General features: G+C 38.6%; 1 protein-coding gene across 2 annotated transcripts; it reads left to right on the top strand.

The window, feature by feature from the left end:
• The first annotated feature begins 482 nt into the window (after positions 1 to 482).
• LOC140929109 (protocadherin Fat 1-like) lies at positions 483 to 25120 on the top strand. Of its 2 annotated transcripts, XM_073378968.1 has the most exons (25): positions 483 to 993; positions 3233 to 3295; positions 6169 to 6323; positions 6802 to 6861; positions 8580 to 8669; positions 9408 to 9509; positions 10090 to 10194; positions 11130 to 11255; positions 12499 to 12574; positions 12944 to 13041; positions 13547 to 13672; positions 13770 to 13964; positions 14654 to 14831; positions 15906 to 16117; positions 16956 to 17138; positions 17509 to 17629; positions 18286 to 18332; positions 18621 to 18824; positions 19296 to 19384; positions 20024 to 20092; positions 20614 to 20676; positions 21436 to 21633; positions 22288 to 22362; positions 23116 to 23167; positions 23238 to 25119. In XM_073378968.1, the coding sequence occupies exons 1-25, from the start codon at positions 939 to 941 to the stop codon at positions 23724 to 23726; spliced, it is 3231 nt and encodes a 1076-aa protein (XP_073235069.1). In that variant the 5' UTR covers positions 483 to 938; the 3' UTR covers positions 23727 to 25119. The 2 variants fall into 2 exon arrangements, with proteins under 2 accessions (XP_073235069.1, XP_073235070.1); XM_073378969.1 differs by lacking the exon at positions 20614 to 20676 and having other exon boundaries at positions 23238 to 25120.

Here is a 25120-nt window from a genome sequence, read left to right as displayed (position 1 = left end):
AAACATAAAATAGCCTAACATCTGACTGCACAGAGACCCACAGAGGAATCTTGCCTCCTTTATTTTTGCGAAAAAAACGGAAAACCGGAAACTGCAACGGACGACAAAACCGAAAAAGCGAAGTTTTTCAGTGTAAAAACCGAAAAAAGGACCTAAAAGTTGGCCAAAAATCCCAACGCCCCCCCTCATGTTGGCTTTACGTTACCTGCCCCGTTCGGCTCTCGTGGTTGCCCGCCGAAGCAAAAAAAAAAAACGTAGCCACAGACATCCAGAAGATACTAAAGGACTAAAGTTTAAACTTATATTTGGCCCCTAATTTTCTAATTATTGTTTTTAACTCTGCCTCGTTATGGTCTTTCCCAGTCAAAAGACAGTAAAAAATCGATCCTTAAGGTCATGGTGAATTGACCTAGCAATATAGAATTTGCTATAGAATGTGACTGAGCAAACAAACGGAAGTCAAACCAGGCTTTTGTGTGGTTCTGATGTCAATTTGGCTAGTGTCGCCCTGGAGAGCCATTAACGATATATTTGCAACGCAAACGAGTTTTGCTCTCGCGATCATGCAGAACCACCAACGATTTGCATAATCTTCGATGTAGTGTGCGAAAACACAAGCCTAAACCTGTCGGCTATTCATTTCATTTTGGGTCGATGATCACGTATATAGACTATGTATAGCCGCCGTTACGTCTGCTTCTAGATTACAGCACTCACTCGGCAACAAGTCAAAATTAGCATTCAGCAGTGATCATCAAGTTTAAATAATTCAACCATCATGTAAAATTCATCCGTAGAAAAAGATGTTTTTCTCCTGCTGCGGTCGATGAAGATTAAGACGTTCGTCTTGGCTTGTAAAACGACGATCGATTAATTTACTTATCAGGATTATTCTCGCTTCAAGCGCCATCTTTGATGCCATTGCATGGGTCAGTGCCATGAAGTGGAATCTACTTTTGCTTTCATTAGCCTGTATGGCAAGCTTTGTCAAAGGTAAGTTAATAAACCAACTCAGCATAAAACAAAAAGCTCATGCATTTATCTTTACGACTCGTGTTTTAAAAACTTTTGTACATTGAGTACGCCTGCACTGACTTTCCAGAGTTGTATAAATGTTTCAGTAAGCAATATGTCAGTATTGCAACAGTTTTACTCAAATTCTCTGTTTATGCTATATTACGAAATTATCCTCATCGATTCACTGTGACGGCAAACCGTATATCGATCCTTAACTAAAACTGGTTTCACTGTATTGTGTTAATTGAGTTGCGTATTTCACGAGTACATACTGAGTTTGTGTACTCTGGAGAAACATTAACAGTAACCAAGGTTTTTTTGAGAAGTGAAAATCGATAGTACTTTTTATTGTTGTTCAATTATATTTCCATAATATATTGTGATGTTTTTTATTTCCATTCAGCGTGGTTAAACCGAAGTACTTGAATGAAGGTCTTGAATATGCTCTCTTCACCTAGAGATATTAAAGAGAGGCATTAAAGGCCGGAAGATCTAGCACTGTTGCTAGGTTTTTTCCCCTACCGATTGATTAAATATCACTTAATAAGATGAATGATAATGTACAAAATGTCAGAAACTAAAGAACAATTGTTAGAGGATTATTCAATTTATATTTTCTCGCATTGGTTGGTCAAGTTGCTGCATACCTTATGACGAATGAGCTGTACTAAATTCCCACCATTAACTTCCGCACACTAAATAATTGATGGAAGAGCTTAACCGCTATTACTCATATATCAGTTGAGCTTATAAGATGTTAGGACTTGGAAGTTCAATTCTATTCGTCCTTTTAAAACACTGTTCTTGAGCTTAGAGAAATCAATGGAATTAATCCTGAGACTGAGTTCTTCTGATGAATTGCATAAACGGAGTTTTTCAAAGGAAGAAGAAAGAAAGACTGTAAATACTACACCTGCATTTGCAGCGTACGGTGGATTCATTTTGTAAATTACAAACAGAGTCCAGTTATAATACCAATTTGGACTTATTCGCATTGTATGTGCTCCAAGCGAATTTCAGTTGTAAATCTAAATTTTCTTTCAAATTGTATGTCTTAGTACCGACTTTGGGCCGGTATAGTCTTCTAAACAACAGTAAAATACTGTTTAATAACTTTCAACAAGGTTAAACCTGTTCAATGGTTTTTTTTTATCACGAATTTTAAGACATGGTCGTCATAACACTTAGCAGCAATGAGATACACACTTACTGCTTCGAAAGATTACCCTCATCTTTTCTAGTGCTATGTCGAAATCGGAACCCTGAGGCCTGGATCGGAACAGTAACGGTTCGCAGGCACCAAGAATCCGCTTTCATCATGACAGACTCCGTTTTGTCTGCGTCGCATTATCTGATCCTGGATTATTATTCATTCAAAATATTTCCCCAATTCTGATTGGTTAAAAGCACCCGCATAATTCACCATAACCATTTACTGATGACCAAATTTGGAAGAATTTTGTGTTTAACGAGGAAATGACGTCAAAAATGCAGCCTTCTACAGGTTATTGCACCGTTAACCGAGAAGACCTGGGGACGAGGTTGAGTTGTTTTCGTTGTAAAAACTAAAATGGCGGACACTTCACTCGTTTCAAGAGCAAGAACTACAGCTGGAACTAGGCGATCTAATGCCTAAAAACACAGCAAAAACAGCAAGAAGACAACTCGGCATCTGCTATTTGGAGAATATTTGCTGAGCTGGAAAAACCTAAACGTACACTATCGAAGATAAACTTAACATCGATGCAGGTAAGCTTGTTTTAGCTATGTTTTTAAACTAGGAATGATTTTGAATGAATAATAAAGCAATTAATGAATCCGGCTTTCGTAGGATATGAAGAATTAAGCCATCTCGGGGGGTGTTATCTACCTTGGCCTTCGGCCTCTGTAGATAACACCCTCCTCCATCTGCTTAATTCTTCATATCCTACTCAGCCTCACTCATTAATTGCTTATTAACGAAGAGCAGTATTGTTAAACTGAAATTACCTGCGGCCTATGAAAACCGACAGATATGTGGACTTAAATTAGTTTTGGTGGCACTTTTCCACAGAAGCTGAGTTCGAATATATCCATAAAATCGTACATAAAGTAGCTGAAAGACAGCTTGATATAAGTGAAAAAAGTAATGAGAAAATAATAAAAAGGATCGAGACTTTTTGGCTGTATTTTTTATAAATCACAAACGTAACTGTCTCGTGTTCTTTCTTCACAGGAGTTTCCTTTAATGACGAGTTTATACCGTTAACCCCGACGCTGAACGAAACTAGCCCCCCTGGTAAGAATTACTATTGCTAAGACCTGCGTTTGCACACAAAATAAACTGTTTCATCAGTGAGTCGATTACGTCAGTTTGCTACGATAAGTTACGTTCCGAGCGTTAGCCGTTCTTCACCAGTGCCAACACACTATTTTTTTTTTCAAGTTATCGCCTGCGCAGATGGGTACACCCAGCTCGTACCCCAGTAGAAGAGTGGGCCCCAGTACTCTTTGGTGACTAATCAAGCTAATGTTAAAGTTATGTAAACTAAGGCTTGAAAAACCCAGTGCTCGAACTTAACTTTTAGCTCTGGTCTTCCACTGGACCAGTAGGCTAAGAATTTACTGGTCCCAGGAGCAAAGTTACTGGTCACCCTTTACATTTTTTTTTGCACGTATTTAATTTGTGTGTGTAGGTAAAAACATGTAAATGCCACACTATGATCAAATAAACACAACAATTTACATGTATCTTTTTAGTGATACATAGCAACAATGATAAGTGTATTACAATTATAATTCTTCCCAGTTACAGGCCATAGTTGCAACATAAATAGAATAGCAGCAGTTTTATCAACTTCATTGCTGTCTTAGGCTTAAGTTAGGTCATCAATCCTTTAAGCAAGGCCTTCGCATTCTTTGTGATGCCTGGTTCCAATGCAAAATTGCCCTTTCAGCTGTAAAGTCCTCGGGACTTGAACCATTGAGGCAGATGTTCATGAGCATGTCAACAGTTTCAACATCAAGTGAGTTTCGATACTCTGATTTGAGTCGCCCCATACAAGAGAATCCCCTTTCACAGCAAGATGAGGACACTGCCATTGCCAGACAAATCTCAACCACCATCAACGTGTTTTCTTTATCGGAGTTGCAGCAGGCGGTGCTGGTGTTGTGTTGCTTTCTTGATTTTGCTTTCCTCCGAAGAAAGAACTCAGTGAGCATTGAACTTTTTTTCGTTTGGACATTTCAAGAAGTTGTGTTTTGAAAGAAAATAGAGATTCAATCAACATCGATCATTTGGCAAACGCGGGAAGCCGCCATATTGAATCCCACAATCCATTTAATCTCAGCGTAGAACCCAGACTCTTACCTGCCAGGCCAGAAACGCCTAGCGATTTTTGCTCGACGTTTTCGAAGCATTCGCTTTCAGAAATTCTTTATCTGCTTTGACACTTTTAGCCCCTTTCAGCAAGATACAAAAGCAATTATTTATCGGGGTACTGTAACTTTACTCGTCCACAGGACTAGTGGCAAAAAAACCTACTCGTTTTGGGCAATTTTTACTCGTTTTGGACGAGTGGACGACCGTTAAGTTCGAGCACTGAAACCACTGCAGAAACCTTGGGTTTCTTGCAGGAGACTTCAATATAAAGAAATGAGGGCCGGGTATATTACCGTTTTGGGGCGCAGTACACAGTACCTAAAGTAGTTTTAAATTGCCACTGTTATAATTATCGTGTTTTTTTTAAGGCAGTGGGTCCAAAAGTATGACAGGTGATACTTGTGTATCGAGATTATGAAACACACGCACACAGGGAACCTAACAAAAGTGGTGGATTTTCTTGATAAATCACTCACACATTATTATGGACCTAAAGATCCGAGGACGAAGACAGCAGCGAAAACGTCGTTTAAAAAGTGAATTCGCGTTCTTCGAACCTTCATCGCGTTTATTCCAACGAGCTTACTTTGTCAATTGTAGGCGAACTCTCCTGTAGTTGAATTCCTAAGAACCATATCCAAGTTCAGAAAGAGAAAGAAAATTTTGTCGTGGCTTGTTTACTTTCTCCATGAAACGTAAAGTTAGGCATTTTCACGTCGTAGTCCTTCTGTTACGGCAAAGAAATGTAGAAAAAAAGTGTGCTGCACGTACGGAGTTGTTGGTTTGAAACCTATTACCCTTTTTACCGTTCTCGTTGCCGTCGCCGTCGTCGGATCTTAATATAAAGATCCCTAATATTATCTCCTATACCACATGGGCATCTCACCGTTTGCCTCAATTGCGTTTGCATGGAAATGAGCCAGGGTAATTGGGTAACAACAACAATACTTCATTTTATTATATGAAGGAGAGTGTTTTACTGGGAACTAAACCACTCGTAGATTCCATACGCCACTTCATCCGGGACCCGAGTGGCGTATTTTCCGTATGTCACCTTTGTGAGTGTCGTATCGTTCAATGACGTCACGATTCCCGCCTTTTGCTTTTGTTGAATTGGTTTCTCCATATAATAAAAAGAACATTACACGTTGGCTCGAAGATATGAATTTTATGTTCTCGTGGCAAGAACAATATCTCACTCGTTCGCTTTGCTCACTCGTGAGATATTGTTCTTGCCACTCGAACATAAAATTCATATCTCCTCGCCACCGTGTAATATCCTCTATATATCTCCCAAAGGAATAATAATTAGCTTAATTCATAAAAAAAACTAAGCTAAAATCATTCATTACAATTCACCGTTTCTAGAGTTTAAGCAAAGGGAGTTCCAAATATCTATTGAACGATTAAAAAAGGACAGAAGGAACGCTGAGCGGTAGCAGTTTTACAAAAGGGAGATTGTAATCATGCCTTGTGCATGCTGTAACTATGTGCATCCGACCTTTTACCGATCTTACTGGCTAGGTACTGGGTCTTTAAATTAACATAAATATAAAGCAAGTAATATTGTCACCATTTTGCACTAGTTGGTTTCAGGTTCGGTTTCTTTTGGGTGAAGCGGAAACTCTTTTTTTCCGAGTCTCCTGGCCATGGGTCACTGGCTAAACAGAAATCGTTTTCTTTTACAATTAATATGTGTTTTTTGTTTCAACTTATAAACCTAAAGTCCTCCTTTAGGTTTGTGATTCATCTAGAATCTATCTCAGTTATCTTTCATTCGTTTTTTTAAGGTACTATTGTGACAACGGTACAAGTTTCAGGACCTCACGTCGGTGTGCATTATTTTCTCGAGCCGGGAGCATCTCCAAACCAAAACGATGTGAACTGGTTTCATATAAACAACACAACTGGTGTTATTACAGTCGCAAAAGCTCTGGATAGAGAGGTACATCCATAACATATAAAAAAACATAAAACTTTTTTTTGGGTATTAGCGATGTTGCGACTAAATCTCACAGAAGCGAATGTTTCTTAAACTCCTTAAAAGCCTAGGCACTATCATTATTTCGCATTGCAGTAGATTTTTAACAAAAGTCTTATATTGTTGTCAACACGCTTTCAATCCTGTTTCATAACTACGTTTGCTCTCTTTGCATAACTGCAACGGAAACCCCATTCACCTTCGTTAAATAATTTATTGTCTTATACCAGCCTCAGCTACTGCTGCAGAACTTTTTCACTTACTCAAGCTATGGAACTATTGCCCAATTATTCACCAAAGTATACACAGTATACATACCCAAAATCCGTGAAATTCTAGATTACTAACTAGCTGTATCTAATCGGTTCTCCAAGAGTGAACTGCCTTATACTTTTTTCTTAGTTCTTTTTTTCTTGAAAAAAAATGTATTTTTCTCTGGCAGGAATCTGGAGGCCTTTTGAAATTTAACGCAAGAGCTCGTAAAAGCGGGGACCCCGTTCAGGTAAAAGCGTTGTTGCCAAGTTATTTTTAAAAGCGGGGATTTCTTGTCGTCATTTTTGGTCATTTTAGACCACAACATGGGAGGTGAATAGGCGAATTTATAAGTTGGGATAGTTATTTTCTCTCACACTTCACAGTAAAAACTATTACTAAATAAAACGTCTTACTCCTGCACTTTATACATGAAATGAATGAATGAAATATGTCGCGGCTCAGAAACGGACAACAGACGGGTCCTCTTTTCATTATATATCTAAATCATTATTTGTTAGCAGTAGGCTCCGACAACAGCATGAAAAGGCGCCATTGGCAGCCGCTATTGGTCCATTTGAGGGCTTACTAAGCTACTGTAATCCACCCAGCACCACCCCACCGGGTTAACTTCTTCCACTCTTCTCAGAGTTCCCTCCTACCCGTCCTTATGGATCGAGAGAGGATTCTACGAACAAATTTTTGGGGCTGTAACTGTGCTTAAATTTCTCAGGACGCTTGCGTTAGATTTTCCATATATTTGGCTTCAATTTTTCTCGGGAAATGTTAGTCGACTGGAAGAAAAATTTTTTCAGGCAAATGTATAGAAAATTTTAAAAAGTAGTTCTATCTCATGCAGCTGCATGTAACGCCCTCAAATTTTTTCAGTAGAATCGTTAATTATCAGTGAAGCATTAGTTTACAGGTTATTATTATTCCACTATTATGTCATTTTACCATATAAGGTCAAGAGAACAAGTAAAATACGAGGCTGTAATACACCGTAGTGTCCTGGTTTAACCGGTTTACAACAGGGCGAATACCGGCGGATGCAAAAGGAGCAACTGTGGCTGACAGAATCAGGATGTTTTGGATACTCTCATTAGAAAATAGAAGCCAAAATACCATTTTCTTTTGCAGTAAAATAATTAACCTCTCATTCAATGGTTTGGCATATAATACGCGCGAACATTTTGCTAATTGTTAACGTCATTCTCACAGACAGAATCAGGATGTCTCTGAATACTCTTACCAAAAAATAGAAGCTAATTGCCAGATAATTTTTTTTGTAGTGGAATAATAAACCTCTTATTCCATGGTTTAGCATATAATACGAGGGGACATTTTGCTCATTGCTGGTATTTTTCCTCGCCCCTGCGGGGCTCGGAAAAATAACACGCAACTCGCAAAATATCTGCACGTGTTATATGCTAAACCATCGAATAAGGTGTATATATTTATTTTAGAACAGCCGTTTTACAGGAATTATTCGACATTAGATTCTTATATAAACACTGTAATTTCTCGCGCGGTTTCCTGCTCGTCAAGATGGCTTCCAAAACCTTGACAAGGTCTGTTCCACACTCGTAACGTGAGCTTGGGATGCCTGTGATGAAAGGAGAGTGAAGGAGACAAGGCTAACGGTTTAACGTGCCTCACCACCAAAGCAGATTCTAAAGTATTTTATTTCATGCATGGGTTTCAGTTCATTAGGAATGAACACAGTAATACAGTGCTTACGAAAACTCAGATTGTTGGCCCATAAAAGCAGACCCCACCAAATTTGTAAATATCATCTAAATCTTTTCTTAATAGAGATGTTTAACTGAAGGTCATTTATTGTTTATCTTTGCCGTAAAGGATATCAGCGTGTTACTTGCCCAATAAAAATTTGTTTTCAATTTCAGTTTTGAATGCAAATAACAAAGACGACACTTATAATTTGGACTATTGTCGTGTTTTCCACAGGGTACAAAGCAAATTTTTGTCACTGTTTTAGACGTTAATGACAATTATCCTCAGTTTGAAAACTCACCTTATGACGTCAATGTTTCCGAGGTAAGCAGACGCGAGGTTACTATTTTTTTCAGATTTAATCATTTTAGGAATGTTGCTTCCTTCTATATTAAGTCGATTTTTTTGTGCGAGTGTTTGAATCGCAAAATGAGCGACGAAACTCTAATTTGCGCTTAATCTTACAATAGTTGCAGCTTATCTAAGGACAACTAGGTCACACCTACCCAGATCACAACCGAAGCTACTCTGGAATTCCTTACGAAGTTTAAATATTTCATGGGTTCTACTTTTTCTCTCATCTATTTGTAACTATTTGTATGCGGGTGTTAATTCAGCTACTGTGCAGACGTTATTGTTAAGCTCCGATTTCTTGATCGGAAACTACTGGCTTTTTTTTTTTTACTTTTTTCTCTTCCAACCATCAGTTATCTTATATGTGTATGAATAGAACGATGTAGATAATATTATGTAAATACATATAATCTGTGTCTGCCCTGCCTCTAGTGTTTCTGCTACTTTGCTGCTGTTGTTGTTGATTTGTATGTCCATACTCAGTGACTTCTATCCTTACTCCTAAATATTCCTACGGCAAGAAAATTGAAGGGAGGATGGAGAGAGAGGAGGCGGTCTCCTTCTTTAACTCCCGCCAACTCCCGCTGCCCAGATCATGCGCGTCTTATTTCGCTTGGCTTGTTTTCGCGATACCCCTGTCATCTGAGAGGCGGGCAAAAGCGTAGGTGAAACACGCTGAAAGGTATTATTTCTTTTGCTAAATTTCAGATTACAAAACTTGGAGAAGTAGTGTTAACCGTGTCAGCCAGTGACAGAGACACGGATAATCACTTTGGTGTCGTGTCTTATGGGATTGCTGGAGGAAATACGGTAAGTTAAGAGACAAATAAATCCTAAAGTAGGGAGCAGCCTGTGGTATTCGGTAGGAAGCAGGGAGAGGGAAATACTAGCTTAACTGCCGACTATCATGGATTTCCTGGAAAATATTAAAAAATAGGCTGCAGTTTACTGTTAAAGTTTCAGTTTCAGGCAGGTTGCTAATTAAACCGGGATGGGTTGTAGCTCTTAGAGAGCATCAGTTCTACAGCGCGATGTGAATTGTTTTTGGGGAGCAAGTCATTTGAAATGTTTCCCCGGCTTCCACTCGCAGGCAACTTGGTAATATGAACAGAGTTGCCTCTAATAGCAATCAGTTCTTTTTTTGAAAATTTCTTTTTCTGAACATCCGCACAGTCCTTTTACATTGATCTCTCTAATTACAGCCTGTTCCAGGTTCCAGAAAGTAATGTGCAGGGATCGTGAAAAACTGATGCCAAAAACGGGCGGAGACTGGGCGTCTTATTTTCGCAACGTCTCTACTCATCGCAGAGTTTGTTGCATGCTATTTAATCAGTGCGTCGTTCTCCTGATGTTTATTCTGAAAGTCTTACATTACGTTTCTATCTTACAGGGCGAGGCGTTTGAAATCGACCCTACAAACGGACAGATATCTTTAAAAAAGCAGCTAGATTTTGAAAGCTCAAATAAAATTTACTATCTGAACGTAACAGCAACGGTAAGTTGAACTGAAACATTCTAATATACTAAACATGGCCATTCGTATAATACGCGAAACTCTTATGGATAATTCGATTACCTTTCTGTCGTACTCGAATCAAACAATTTCCCCCCTTTCATCTTTTATCAAGGACCTTTTAAATATTATAACACCTTAAACACCCACATCGTCAACTCCTTTCCTTTCTCCTTTAAAAAAGCACTTAGGCATTTATTTGTAATAATAATTATTACATTTTGAATAAAATGTTGGAAAAAGTGTTTAATATTCAACATTTGTAGTTTTCTTTTGATAATAACTGCGTCCGTAACCGTAATTTTTATTTCATTTTTGAAAAATTGAAATTGAGGAGGCCTAATCAACATAAACTTTATAGTTTCCTTTAGGCCTCCTCAGCATTAATTTCTACGTTTTTGTATCTTTTTTGTAATTGTAATCAAGTAATTTATCTGTATGGGAAAATAAATGCAAAAATACAGAATACTGTAAAAAAAAAAAAAAAACTGACCGGCGCGCACACTTTTCGCAAGATCAGGGAGTGACTAAAACTAATAAACTAAATCATTAAAAATGTTAGCCTTCCTCAAATTTGGTCCCCCCCAAAAAAATGGCCTTCCCTTAAATTTACCAGCACTTCCGCAAGTAACTAATGACCAATCGCTAATCGACGAGAAAGGTGTCAGTGACACTCTGGCCAATGACGTATAGTTATTTTCTTACTTTGCAGTGCTCGCAAGCTAAGTGTGACATTTGATTCAAACAAATGATAATAGTGTGAATAACTGTGAAGAATATGAAATTGAACTTTAGACCAATCTTAAAAAAGATAAAGTTTATAATTAGCTAATTAATTAATGTATTACTGAAACTAAAGTATTATTCCTTCAGAATTGTTATCTCCTGGACAATAGGTCTTGCTATTACATTTGTAGGATACATATGGAGACGGCAATCAAAACTGGACGATAGTAACCATTACGGTTACTGATGGAGATGACTTGCCAGCAAGATTTTCAAAGTATTTATATGAAGTTTTAGCGGACGTCAACACGCCTGAGGTAGGGGCTTCAGAATCAATGCAACTTTAAAGTTTAGTTGTTAAAAAAAGTTAAGTTTATGCACTTCTTGATTTCAATTCAGTCCACGGAACATGGTTAGAAAACTTAGAAAAAGAGGTAGACATAAAAAAGCATGATTTTTAAAGTTTTATTGTGGGTTTCTGATAGAAATGAACAGAATTTTAAGGCTAAAACTCAGTACCATGATTGTCTGTGACAAATTAGATCATACAGTCGAATCTCGCCTTACTGACACCCGCTCACCCCTTATTACGGACAGTTTTCCTTATCCCTAACGCTAACATTTGCTAGAAATTCAAACCGCTTCATACGGACACTTCCTATGGCCTCCTTAGTGTCCTTAATAAGGTGTTTCGAACGGATATCGTTTTTCGGGAACCATACCGATGTTTTTCAATCGCCTTGAAAGTGATTTTGTCCTTATCCGATCGCTTCAAACTTTTCACGAGTGATTGACTATGAATTGAAGTTTTTCAAAATGCTGAGCAGGTTTTAGTAAAATCGGTATGACTATGATAACCAAAAAACAAAAAACTTTGAAATCGATGAAATCAGGATTTTGCGCGATCGGGACCTGCTACTGAAAATCCGACACCAGGAACTTACAGTGTGGTGTTTAGCAAATACCCTCCGTGAGAAGTAAAAAAATTCTGTATCTCTAAAACGGTCGACAGAATTCTTTTTAAACTTCATCACATAATCTTCATGATGAACATAATAATATCTGAAACTTTCTTTAAGATTGATTTACTATAACACCTTGAAATTTCAAGACAAACCTAGCCTACGAACCGGCCAAAAATCCGCGTTACAATATTCACTGTTTTGACGTTATGCTAATTTTTCCAAATCAATGCCCAGCATACATACATCCATAGCTAGTGCATTTCAATGTAAATGTTGTCAATGTTTTACATTCAAATTATGCAATAAAATTCATTTGTATCGGTTTCAAATTTTTTGTTTATTGTTGTCATGGTGATATTGATTTTACTAAAAACTGCATTTTGACAAACTTTAATTCATAGTCAATCACTGGTGAAATTTTTGTAGCCATCGGACAAGGATAATATCACTTTTGAAGTGATTGAAAAACATCGGTATGGTCTCCCAAAAACTGTATCGAAACACTTGTTATCCTTGACTTGGTGGTGAATCTCCTGAAACAGGGGAAATATAATGGCATTATACTTAATTTTCTTGATATCTATTATTTCCCAAGGGGCTTGAAGTAGTCAAAGTGCATGCTGAGGATCTAGACACAGAGAAGGCGCCTGTCTCTTACGAAATCTACCCAGGTTGGTCCGTATGGTTTTTGTGTTGTTCGCAAGTTTGCAATAAAATCTGAAGAATAAAAGTGCGGGTCCTAGCTAAACTAGTACATTTTTTTTAACTGATAGTTTGTCATGTTAATTGTAAAACTACTGAAACCTCGATTTTGAATCTAAACAATACCAACTTCCCAGCCCTGTTAATTATAGGGACATTTGAGAAACTGGCCCCAGGTAATAAGACCCCCTATGCCCTGCCCCTAGCATTGGAGCTACCATCCATGCGCCGATGGGAACAGCGCCTAGGTCTTTATGAAATCACGATCTTCTTTCCAGTTTATGTTACAATCGCTGGTTATTTATTTGAAGAAACTTTTTTCCTGTGTTATCTTGCAGCAAGTGATCCCGAACAGTCGTTCTTAATCAATAATTTGACAGGAATAATTACAGTGAATAAAAACCTCACGCGAACCTCTTATCGCCTGATTGTAACTGTAAGTAAGAATAATTGGAATAATAAGCTTTCATAAATTAATCGATTAATTAATTAATCAATTAATTAATTCATCTAAAGGAAAACATTTAGAATCATGTTTGTGACAAACAGCAAACGTCAATTTGTAGCACCTTACCGAACCGACTTTATGTTCATTATATCTACACAAATAATTTCTTGCCGATTTTTCTGACAGTTTTTATCCCTTCGTTCCGTAATTTTAGGAACTATAAACCTGAAGCTGACGTTTACTGTCTGAAAGTCACTCTAAATCTCTGTCATGAAAAAATCCGAGTTTTCCATGGCATAGCTTGCTTGGTTTGTCAATTTTTAGAGTGCATCATTTGTTTTTTAAAGCTTGTAATATGGTTAAACTTTCAATTCTTATCTTTAAGGCCAGGAAAAAATATTTAGGGACTAGATAAATGCTTCCCACTCACTTACTTAAAGATCTTAATCCGTCACCGTTGAGAATTAACTTGTTTTTATTTTGCGTCTCGTAGGCCAAAACAACGACTCATTCTCCTGCATTTGCGCTGGTCGTAATCCATGCAGGCGCGATGCCTAACCGAACATTTGAAGTCTCGGTCCAGGAGAACAAAGCAAACACTGTAATCTATGACTTAGAGGTATGGTTTCTTCTTGAGCACCAAACTGAACTTTGAAAATGTGTATTTCATTCCTCGACCCAATCAGTTACTCGACTATTATCTTATTATATTGCAGTCTGTGGAGCAATACTTTAACGTGTCAGATCCAGTGTTCGAGATTGTTCAAGGTGATGAGATAAATAAGTTCAGCATAAACCAGACATCAAAGGAACTCAGAGTTGGATCTCGGGCATTGGATAGAGAACAGCGCGCTCAGCATATTGTGATTATCGAGCTTCTTAGTAATGGAATTAACAGAGGATTTGCAAGGGTATGTTTCATCAACTTCATTTTCAACTTCTCCTAAAATGATCTCCATGTGGTCGCGCGTTTTTCAACTTAATTGAACAAAATGTTTCAAAGGAAAGGGTCTGCATATTTTCAAGCGTGATCCTTACCTGGGGCCGGGAAACTAACATTTCCTCATTTAACGAGATCATTAACATCTCTTTAATGAGAGCTTTATGACACGCTTTTCTGCTCAGGGCTGTGGCTACTGCTAGAGTCGGAGCGCCGATGGAGCGCTAGCTCGCGCTTCAGTTTGCAGAAGATCCGTACCACAGGCTTCTTGTTGCAGCCGCTTCCTAAAGAAAGCCTGAGCTTTCGCCGAGGCTACAGTTTCCGCCGAGGCATTTATAATCCTGATCATCATCATCATCATCTCTATTCAGTCATTATCATTATTATTATTATTATTATTATTATTACTATTTTTATTATTATCATTATCCTTATTTTTTTATTATCTATTGAGCGTTTTAATAGCGTCAGAACATTTAAAAAGAAAAAAAAAACGCTTTAAAAAAAAACGTTTATAAATTTCGAGACGTTCAATAGTGCTTCGATCCCTACATAAGAAATCAAAAAGTAATTTTGCCTACTTTTTAAAGATAAGAATTGGCTGATTTTCTCCGTTTTACTCTTTTGGTCATTCGCTTCGCTTTTTTGTTAATTTCTTAGATTGTCGTCAGCGTGTTGGACACAAACGATAACACGCCCGAGTTCCAAGGCCAAGCTTCTGTGAACGTGAGAGAAGATACCTCAGCGGGGACCGATATTCTTACGTTAACAGCAACTGACCGTGATGCTGGGCTGAATGGAACAGTTTTGTACGAGATAATAAGCGGAAATGAACAAGGTAAAAGAAAATACAACTCCCTCTTTACTTGTAAGATTTTGGAAATTGTTGGCACCCGCTAGCACTCCGTGTCCACCTTAAAGTGGTTTGCTCGACATTGCTATTTTGAAGTTGTTTGTAAGACTGGGTCAGATTTAAGTCCTGTTGCGCTATGGGAATGTTTTAAGCCAGTACCTGCAAAACTTTGTGACAAACTTAAAGCCATGGGCACACGAACACCAAGCCTGGCCTGTACCTCACGCATGCGCACAGCCATATCAGCGCAGTGTTCCCAAGACAGTCCCATGGGGTTCCATCGTGGAATTCCACCCAACGCCGTACAGTCTCCTCACTTGAAACCTCCGAAATTATCAAAATAAAGAGTCAAAGAAAATGATTGAAGAACGGTAGGAAATAGGTAGCCTGCGTAATAGGTTTTTTCTAAGCACCCCGTGCAACTTCTGACCGGGCTAGTGTTCTTGATTACCTACGCAAAAATACGTGCTGTTTGACAGCCTAGAGGACAACCCTAGATGTCCACTTTGTTAAGAGGGAGACGTTTTGTAATCACTTGCTAGAGCTATTTTAAAAGATTTCCAACTTATAGATTCTTAAGATCTCTCTTTATATTGTCGGTCTAAGCTCCGACAGAACACTTTTAAGCCGTTAGAGTTCAATTGTTTTACTAAGAACGAGCTTCTAAATCGGCCTCAAAAATGTTCATTAGATCTGTTCGTTCTTTACATATTCTTTTTATGATTTTTTAGCCCGAGAAAATGAAAAGTAATTTTTCAGCCATGTTTTGTAAAATTATAGATCCTCATTATTTAACCATTTCCTTCCTTTGCACTATTCTTATAAATTACTTATGAACGTTGAAGCCTAAACAATGCGATATAATGTAAGTCGACTTCTATAAGTAATGAAGACCACTTCAATTTGAATCAACTAAACAGAACCTGACCTGACGAAGGGTCTTGTCCAAGTAGAAACAGTGTGTCACTATGTACTCGGCCGTAGTAAAATGTCCTCAAGAATGAAGTCGATGCCTTTTCATTCTTCATTTCAGTTTTTACTGCTGTATTTGTCCACTAGGTTTCTTTGTTCTCAATAACCAGTCAGGAATATTAGCACTGTCCAGACAGCTTGATTTTGAGACCGCTGTCCAGTATGTACTCAACATATCAGCTTCAGATCTAGGGGAGCCTCCTAGTCAAACCTTCACTAACATCACTGTTCATGTGATCGATGTTAATGATAACTCTCCGATGTTTCAGCCGAGGAGTTTGCGTGTTTCTCTTGTAGAGGTGAGATCTTTTATTTGACTAACATTGATAATCGTTGTTGGTTTTGTATTTTTGGCGTATGTAAAATTGGCTAAATGTAAGATATATAAACTAAAACCTCTTAAGCTGCAATAAATTTTTTCCACTGTTTAAAACGTTTGATTAAGTTCTTGATCGAATCCATCCATATGAATAGTATGTTAATTGATTTATCGTTGTGTCTACCAAGGATGATACAACTTTTCGACTTTTTGAATCAGAGCCATCTTAATTCCACTACCACCAGAGTGAATTATAGAGCAATCTTACGTAGAGTTGCCTCTTTGGTGAACTCCGTTACCGGGAAATGAACAGTCCAAAGACTATTGCAAGCCTGATGACAATGTGTATTTATAGCTTTTTTAAACATTATCTTGGCTGAAAAACACACGTTATCAGCAGCTTTGCAGTAGTCTTTGGACTTCTCGTCGTTTTTTCAATTTGTTTAGCTGATTAGATCTCTTTTTATGAGATCACACGATGACGACCAGCAGAATTTTCGTCCACGGTTTTCTTTTGTCCGGAAAATTCGCCCGCTTCTCTCCACCCTCACCTCGGGCAGGAACAAAGACCACCAAACTTGAGAGAGCGGAGAAAACTGAACGTAACTTCTCAATTTGTTGTAGAGATCTCTTAGGTTGACTATTCAAATAAACCTTTTTGAGTATGTAGCTTCTTTTTTCACACTTTCACGTGGTACTATTTGTCCTTCACGATTTTACGAAATTAAATTTGCCGGGAATGTTTTCTTTGATCACTGTTGGCGCGCCTAAGGAGTAAATAACACTTCATTAAGGTTTCCTCCCTTTTATTATTTCAGGATGCTTCACTTGGTTCGTTTGTCGCTCAGTGTAATGCTACAGATTCCGATGCAACCTCAAATGCGCAAATAACTTATCACATTGTAGAGGGCGAGACCAACAAATTTTCCATCGATAATACTACAGGCGTTATAACCACAAGTGGAGAGTTTGACAGAGACACCGGAGTAAAGGAGTATATGGTAAGCAGTATTTTTCCACTCAAAGCAAAGGAAAGTGTTGCCTCGACTTTGTAATAATCAAGACATGAATTTAAATTGACGTGCGTGATCTAAGAAAGAAAATGTGTCATCAAGAATTCTTTGCAATTGTACAGGAAGACAATTCTTATGGTAAAAAAAAATAACCCGCAGATGAACCGGCAGTCAGGTTCGACTCAGTTATGTTCAAACCAGCACGAGCAAACTATACTTTTGTTTGTTGATTTGGTTCAAAAAGTCGTAGCCAGGGATTGGATTTATATGCAGGCTCTATTTTTCCTTTGATGTCTGTTTTATGAACATTCCATGCCAGTAACAGTTTTTTTTTTCTTCTTTTTTTGCTGTGTTTTAGCTCGTTATCAAGGCGCAGGATGGAGGACAACATCCCCGTGCTGATATTGGTTTTGTTATTGTGAGCATTACCGATAAAAACGAGCACTCTCCAGTGATATTACCTTTATCCTACATAGGAGGTAGGAGATTCCTAATATACGAAAACAACAAGAATAAAATCAGTATTTTACAGTGGTAGTGACAGTGATGTTAACACAAATCACCTCCTAGTGAAGAAACCAGCATGAAACATCCATCGGTAAAACCAGTGATAACAATTGATAGTGTGGCATCATCCTTATGATTATCATCATCAACATCATCATCGTTTGTTTGATAAAGCAAGTTATAAAAGGGCGAGCTGATGTGGATCTGCTCAAGCAATACAGACAAATATACATACACACACACAGGAATGATAGACCAAGCCGCTAGCTTCTACCTCCCCTAATCTTTGCGAACAGCGCGTGTGTGAGTTCTTTTACATCCCAAAGATTTTTTGCAAGAGCAAGGGCTCTGAGTCACGTGGCCTACGGTTTATCCGAGAAGGCAAGAAAGTCTTTCTACCATTACCCTGGCTGCACTATCTCCTCAGCGTTGTCTGTGATTATTGCTCTGACCAGGGTTTGAAACCGTGGCAAAGTATATATTAAATCAGACAACAGCTCAATTATTGCTTGAAACCGGCTGGTGGAAACAGATTAAGGAGGCAGATTATCTCGTGGGTGACCATGATGCATTATTGCCTGCTATGTTTATTTATTTATTCGTGTTATCTCTGAAATTTTAATTCCAGGTGTTTACAAAGAAACGACGTACTATTCGCTTGTGGCGACTGTCAAGGTAACCTTTCACAGTTTTAACGCTGATTTTCAGAACATCCTCGGTCTCATACTCGTAGTAAAGTCATTGATGATAGTTTCAACCTCCCACCACTGAAAGACAAATAACTCATACATTCACCTTTGATTCCATGAACAAAACTTCCAAACCGCGAAGTTTTACCAAGCAACTGCTCCCTTCTTTGGCTTTTTTATTATTAATTATAGAAAATAAAATTTTAACTTTCTTCTTTCTCCCGGACCCTTTCCTTTATTCGTAATAAAATAACTCATTCATCTGTTTCTTCAGGCATCTGATGTAGATTCTGATTTCAACTCTAACATTTCCTATCAAGTTGTCAGTGGGGTTGGCATAGAGCTTTTTCACGTGGAACCAAATACCGGTCACGTGAGAGTTACCTCCTCATTAGCTGATAAAGAAGGGTCAAAGTTCACATTACAAGTTAGCGCATCGGATGGGGAAAAATTAACGACAGATAACGCTGTAGTGGACGTAAGTTCTTCAACGTTCCCTCCCAGGGTTCTCCTTCACCTGTCCCTCCTCACCATTCCCTCGCTTCGGTGGACGAGTAGAGGAGAGAGCCTTGGGAACGAGATTGAACTGTCATGTATATTTAAAAGTTGTATGTTCGATCCGTTGTTGTAAATATGTATTGTTTCGTAACTTCATTTTATAACATGATAAATAAATAACAAATGCCTGTCCCTCCTCAAGAAAGTAATTTTCAGCGCAGACACTTTCTCATGATACACAACTGGAAGTCCTAAATGATGTCACAGTGGAACCCCGCCTTACGATCACCCCGTTAAATCGACCATCTAGTTATTACGACCAGATTTTATTATGGCTCAACGGGGTCCATTAACGGGGTTCCACAGTGTATTGCTTTTCTGATCTCCGGTTTTTTCAAACCAAAGGTAGGCTAACTGTTATTTGCCGGGTTTTTATGCTACTTTCCGACAGATATTTGTTCTCCGAGATCAGGATGCTGTCATTTTGAAGGCTGGTGTAACTGTGCAAGCGATAATCAACAAAAGAATAGAATTTCTGTGGTAAGAGAAATTAGAAAATCAAAGCACTATAAAGTGTTTATTAGTGGTTTTCTAGGCAGTATTCAAGGGTCCATTTGAGAGGCCAGCACCTAGTAGGAAGATGGCTCAAACGTTGACAATTTGGCTAATACCAAGCAAAATTAATGACGTTTCGAGTGAGCGAGGTGTCCGTGAAATTTTTTTATTTATTTTATAGGATAACGGTTTTTTTTTGTTATTAATGTTTTAAATAAGATAATGTCAGAGTCTTGCTACTGATTTTCATCCACGTACCATTCAGTTTGGCACTTTTCTGTGAAAATAAGCATCCAAGATGATGGATCGAAAAATGACTGCAAAGTTTCATTTGCGCAGCTTCAGTATTCAAGTAATTATTTACAAGCGAAGAAACCTGAGTCTTAATAGGGTAGAGTATGAGAGAGTGAGTAGAGCAAAAGGATTTAAGAACTGCATTTTGTTGTATATCTCCAAAGAGACTGTTCTTTTCTTCTGTCTACGAACTCTAGTTCCATATTTTGTCGGATTTGGCCTTTTCACAAGAATCATACCCTTTCAAGTTTTACTCGGTTTATTAAGGTCTAGCAGTGACGCCATTTATATACGCATTTCGTTTACTTCCATTTGTTACTTGACTGGTAGGATGCTTGAAGCTATAACTGGAGGAAAGCCATTTATTAAGTATTTACAGCAAGAAAATGGAAACAATGTGTGAGTATTTACTACAAATAAGATCTTGAGTCTCTTGAAGGTACTGATATATTAAATATATTGATCACCCAGAAATTTCTCTGTGACTTTTGGAACAACTCTGTTCACAAGCAAACTTGATCTAGCAATTAAGAAAAGTTTGCACGACTTGTCTAGCTACGATGTGATCCACTGTTAAGAGCTAGAAAAACCCGATAAATAATACAAAGAAATAACGAAGATAATTCGGCTCTTTCCAGAACATAATCTAACCTCAAACGCCAACTTGCATTGCATCGCGAGTTACAGGTTGCAAGTTATAAAACACATAGATAATTCTTATGTTTCAAATGGCACTACATGCATTGCAGCATCATCATGCATGAAAAATTTCAAGACAAAGTGCGAGTTACAAGTTGCAAGTTACAATTTACACGTTTCAAGTGGCCTGTATAATCGGCTTAGGTTGAAGGTCCTGCAGGTCTTTCGCCTTACTCTAATTCATGACACGAGTTTTTTAATACTTTTCTGAACTGTTCTAGAACATTGGTGACCTTCCACGTGGTCAGTGGTAACCGTGCGATGACAGGCGATGAAGTCATAAGGTAGTATGCAAACTCCTGCGCGTGCACGTAATGTAATTATCCTATATAGACTCTATATAAATTATGAATCGAAAAACTTGGCTCCTATTTCCAACCAATTTGGGCCGTGTGGAAAGATTTTGTCAGGATAGCTTGGGAAAATTCCCGGACTAAAAGTATAGGAATTAACAAGTTTGGGGGACACGTTGCTAACCAAACAGAGGAAAGAAGGAGTAAAAGGAGAGCAGGCCTCCTGACTTTCAGTTCAGTTTCAGATTGTCCTCTGGCCTGTCCAAACTGTGAAAGAGTCTCTTATACCTATCTTGGTTTTCACAGCGACAGAAAACACTGTTCTTAAATATGAACTCCATCGGCACTACTCCACGGATCTCCGGGATCGATGGATGCTTACCAAAAGATTATGCTGATTAACATGGCTTTTCGCTTAAGGCTGGGCTTCGATTATAACCGTTTATTCGTGTTGTTTCGTTGGAAAAGTAAATTTTCTCTCAGTGATTCTCCCCACTTAGTCGTGTAAATGGATACTGCTTACTATCCTCGCGTAAACGGCCTAGAATGGATAACTTTCATCCCAGTGGAGTTTAGCACTTCTCCTATTTCTAAGTGCTAGACTGAAACGAAGGCTCCCTCTGCGTTGGGATGTTTGGCTTCCAGGTTTCCAGTGTGCCTTTAATGAAATTGCCGGTATATTTTGATGAGTGCAATCGTCTCCCAGTTGAAATAAATTGATTCTAAATAATTTCCCTCATATTTCTTCAGATCCTTTTCAGACAATAAGGAAATTTTGGACACTACCTATAAACAGTGGAATATCCAAGGTTACCAGTCCCCCGAGCCTTCTGCTATTGAGGCTCGCACAGAAAATGAGGATGGGCTGTCAGCGGTGGCTGGAGCATTGATATGCCTGGGTGTTATTATTGGCGTTGGGGCAATAATCATGCTCATTGTGCTAATGCGGTTAGTGAATATTTGTGTTATGGAATATTCCCATATATTAGTAGTCCAATGTAACACAAATTCAGAGGCTATACTTCAGCAGTGTATGTATGCATGTGGCGGATCCAGGCCTTCACATAAGGAGGGGGGGGGGGGGGGTCATCCATACCCCGAGAAAAGTCGGGGGGAGGGGGGGGTCTCAACAAAAAAAATTTTCGGCCCTTCGGGCCTCAGTTTGGTCCTAAAATAAGGGGAGGCTTGGATCCGCCACTGAGTTGAGATAGTTGTTGGTTCTTTAATCCTGCTCCTGGGAATTTTCGTGAAGGTATCCGGTTTTCCTCACTCATTATCGTCATTTTTATTTGTTCTTACTCCATATAATATTTCTAATGCAATTTTTCGAAAATGGAATTGATATATTGGACACTTTAAAAGCAGGTAAGGTCGAGATTGTTGGGAATTGAACTACTAAATTGTTTTAGGAACCTCTTTTATGCTTACTTTTAGTTCCTTGACCGATTTTTAAGAGGCAATAAACGGGAGTTTTTTTCTAAATAGGCTTCGGTCAATCGTCTCACCCACATTGATACGTTCTTGGCGCATTTGCACAACAATTCACTACATGTCCAGAACTATCACATCGCTGACAAATAATTCCCTGTTGCTGTTTTGCAGGAGAAAGAAAAGAGGCCAAAGTCCTTTTAAGAAAAAGAGGCATCCCCGAGTGACGTTTAACGACAGTCCATTTTAGTAAGTTCATAAATCTACGTCCTTGCGCTTAATGTTAACTTGGGTAGGAAGGAAAGGGTCATGGGATCTCCAATGAATGAACTGAAATGTGGTACCTATAGTATGTCCAGTCACCTCCCAAGGGAATATCCAGCCTAAAGGGTGCCTTATTTATTGTTCATCTGTGTTTGCTTTTTTATAAGGTAGTAAATTAACGTCACGTGGCAACACCCACGGAGATAATGTTTGGCGTTGTTTTTCTTTTGTTTATGGAAAAGGTAGGACTAGGTAATAGTAATTCGGACACAAAGTACACCGTACGCAGTTAAGTTGGCAATCGTGTTTTTCCCCTCTCTATGGATGTAATGATAATTTAAGTAATGTCCAATACCTCACAGAGTTAAAAAGTCGGATCTGCGTTCAATTAGAGACCTCCTGGCCATGACAGATGACAGCTTCGAACAGCTGTCAGGTCATGTTCATGAATTAGCCATCATACTAGAACACCGCGCATGCTTGAGGTACTGGCCCGCCATGCTGCCCAGATGTGTACATTGCGCATGCTTAAGGCGTTGGCCCGCCATGTTGCCTAGATGTGTACACTGCGCATGCTTGAGATACTGGCCCGCCATGCTGCCGAGATGTGTAGTCAAATTTTCCATTATTACAATATACAAAAATGTGTTCTCCCACCTTCGGTATTCTTGTTTGATGCTCACTGAAAAAGCTCGTCCTTGTCTAACCTAAAATCTCTGATGTGTTTCTTGTCTTTAGCATCGACCCTGATCATAGTGCCATGGCAACAAACCAAGTGGAAAGAGCTCAGGTAACATACATACTCAGTTCAAACATAACAATTACCAATTCTGATTTTCACGTTCTTTTTTTTGTTTTAGGAAGCACAAGAGGTGATAGTTCACATACCTGCTGAGGACGGCACCTCACTTGAGGGAAGTGACACAAGCTCTCAAAAGGACATCAAGGATTTTGTGAATTTTGGATACGCCGCGAGAATGGCGGCGATGAAGGAGCAAGACCCAGATGAATATGATGATATAGACCAGAACATGTTCTTTCCACCTCCACCTACCGGACCACCTCCAGCACCGCCCGATTCAGACTCCGATGAAGGAAACACCGACTATGAGATCGCAGACGCCTCCGTGATTTACAGAGATGGGTTCGTCAAACATGAAGATAATACGGAGGTATATCGGTCTGACGACGAAGGTGACATTGATGGGATTGTATTAAGCCAGTCACCTACGAACTCAACCACGGGCAGCACAGATCAACTTGTACGCAATGGCGGTCCGAAAGTTGCGTTTCCTCCTAGCTCTTTTCTTAGGCGGTTTTCTATGACTGAAGCTACAACTGAACTTTGAGCAGCTGGCTGTTACAAGTGGTTTCTTTGTGGGAGACAAAATTTGGAGACTCGGACGCTTGAGTGATCCCTTATTCGTCACTGCTTAGGGAACTTCAGTGAAACTTCAGTGCACCGGGTTGAAAGCTACCTGGGCTTGTGTGCAGGCACACAGAGAATTTGTAGGATATTTGTGTAACTAGAGCTAGTTATGGAAGGTTGACAGTTTTCAAACGCAGTCCATTCGCCAATTATAGCGCTTTTTTGTTATTAAAAAAATCAGCAATCTTGGGGCATAAGCTTGATGTTTAATGTCCAAATTTTTAGAAGGGCTTAAAATTCCCTTTTTTAAATTTTTTATTACGTAGATGTTTATAAAACTTGGGTGCTTACCATTCACCCAAACTATACCCGGCGCCTGGTGGAAATCTGGTGCATAAACATAGAACCAGAAAATTTGATGCGGTGGGAGAACGACCCGCTACAGAGCATATCCAAATGAGCTAAAGAGACTAGAACGAGTGGAAATGATTGGATTGCCTGGCAGCCACTGGACCGAGGTTGGGTTTTCCATGCAAATCATGTTAAGTACGCCTTGTCAACCACGCAATGCATGCAATGGTTATGTAAACATGGGTAGTGGACTACAGATTTTGGGGTTTGTTCTCATTGGCTGTAGAAGGAAAAAAATCACATGTCTTCTGTTGGAAAATTTTACACAGAATCCTACCTCTAAAGGAATATGTGGTGTTTCGAATCCCTCTTTAGAAATCACGAGATTCAAAGAGAGCAATAAGCGGAAGTTGCATGCCTTATTTTTTTACAAGAAGTATTATTCTGTCGTGTATCGTTTCCGTGGAGTTACTCAATTCCTTTATTTTTTTCATGTGAATCTGGATGTCGATTTTCCCAAAGAAACAAAACTCGCGTCAATTTATTTGCAGTATCATGACATTCTAACCCTCTTAGGGATTTGAGCAAAGTAAAATAATGTGTTACATAAGTACAGGCATATATAAAGGACAAGTTTTTATTTTTTATCCAAAATACTTATCTGTAATTTTTTCTTGCTTTACGTAAAAATATTGTTATTATTAAATAGAAAAGTTATCAGCTCATGGTTTTTGACAGTCACGTCCATCTACACTGTTCGACACCTTGATTAGTAAAGTTTTTTCAGTTAAGTTTCAACAGGCTTTATCAGTCTGAGTGATTTCTTATTAAGCACAGACGATAAATATTTTTTAAAAAATGAAGAAATAGAAGTTATATTTTTAGGAATGTAAATATTATTTTAGGTAATTTTTAAGTACAAAAATTTATGTTATGGTACAAGTTGACATTGGAGGTCAAAATTCACTTTATTATGCATAATCAGCGTAAATGTACAAGCATTATCAATAAATGAAGACAATG

This window comes from Porites lutea, chromosome 2 (genome assembly GCF_958299795.1).
Source record: "Porites lutea chromosome 2, jaPorLute2.1, whole genome shotgun sequence".
In the NCBI taxonomy this organism is placed as follows: domain Eukaryota; kingdom Metazoa; phylum Cnidaria; class Anthozoa; order Scleractinia; family Poritidae; genus Porites; species Porites lutea.
This window is presented reverse-complemented; position numbering and strand designations above follow the sequence as displayed.

What these genes read in the sequence shown, in the direction of transcription:
- LOC140929109 (XM_073378968.1), top strand. Translation starts at nt 939, where the DNA reads ATGAAGTGGAATCTACTTTTGCTTTCATTAGCCTGTATGGCAAGCTTT. An exon ending in ATCTGAACGTAACAGCAACG is followed by an intron (nt 10,195 to 11,129) that starts GTAAGTTGAACT and finishes TTACATTTGTAG; the next exon opens with GATACATATGGAGACGGCAA. An exon ending in CTTATCGCCTGATTGTAACT is followed by an intron (nt 13,042 to 13,546) that starts GTAAGTAAGAAT and finishes TGCGTCTCGTAG; the next exon opens with GCCAAAACAACGACTCATTC.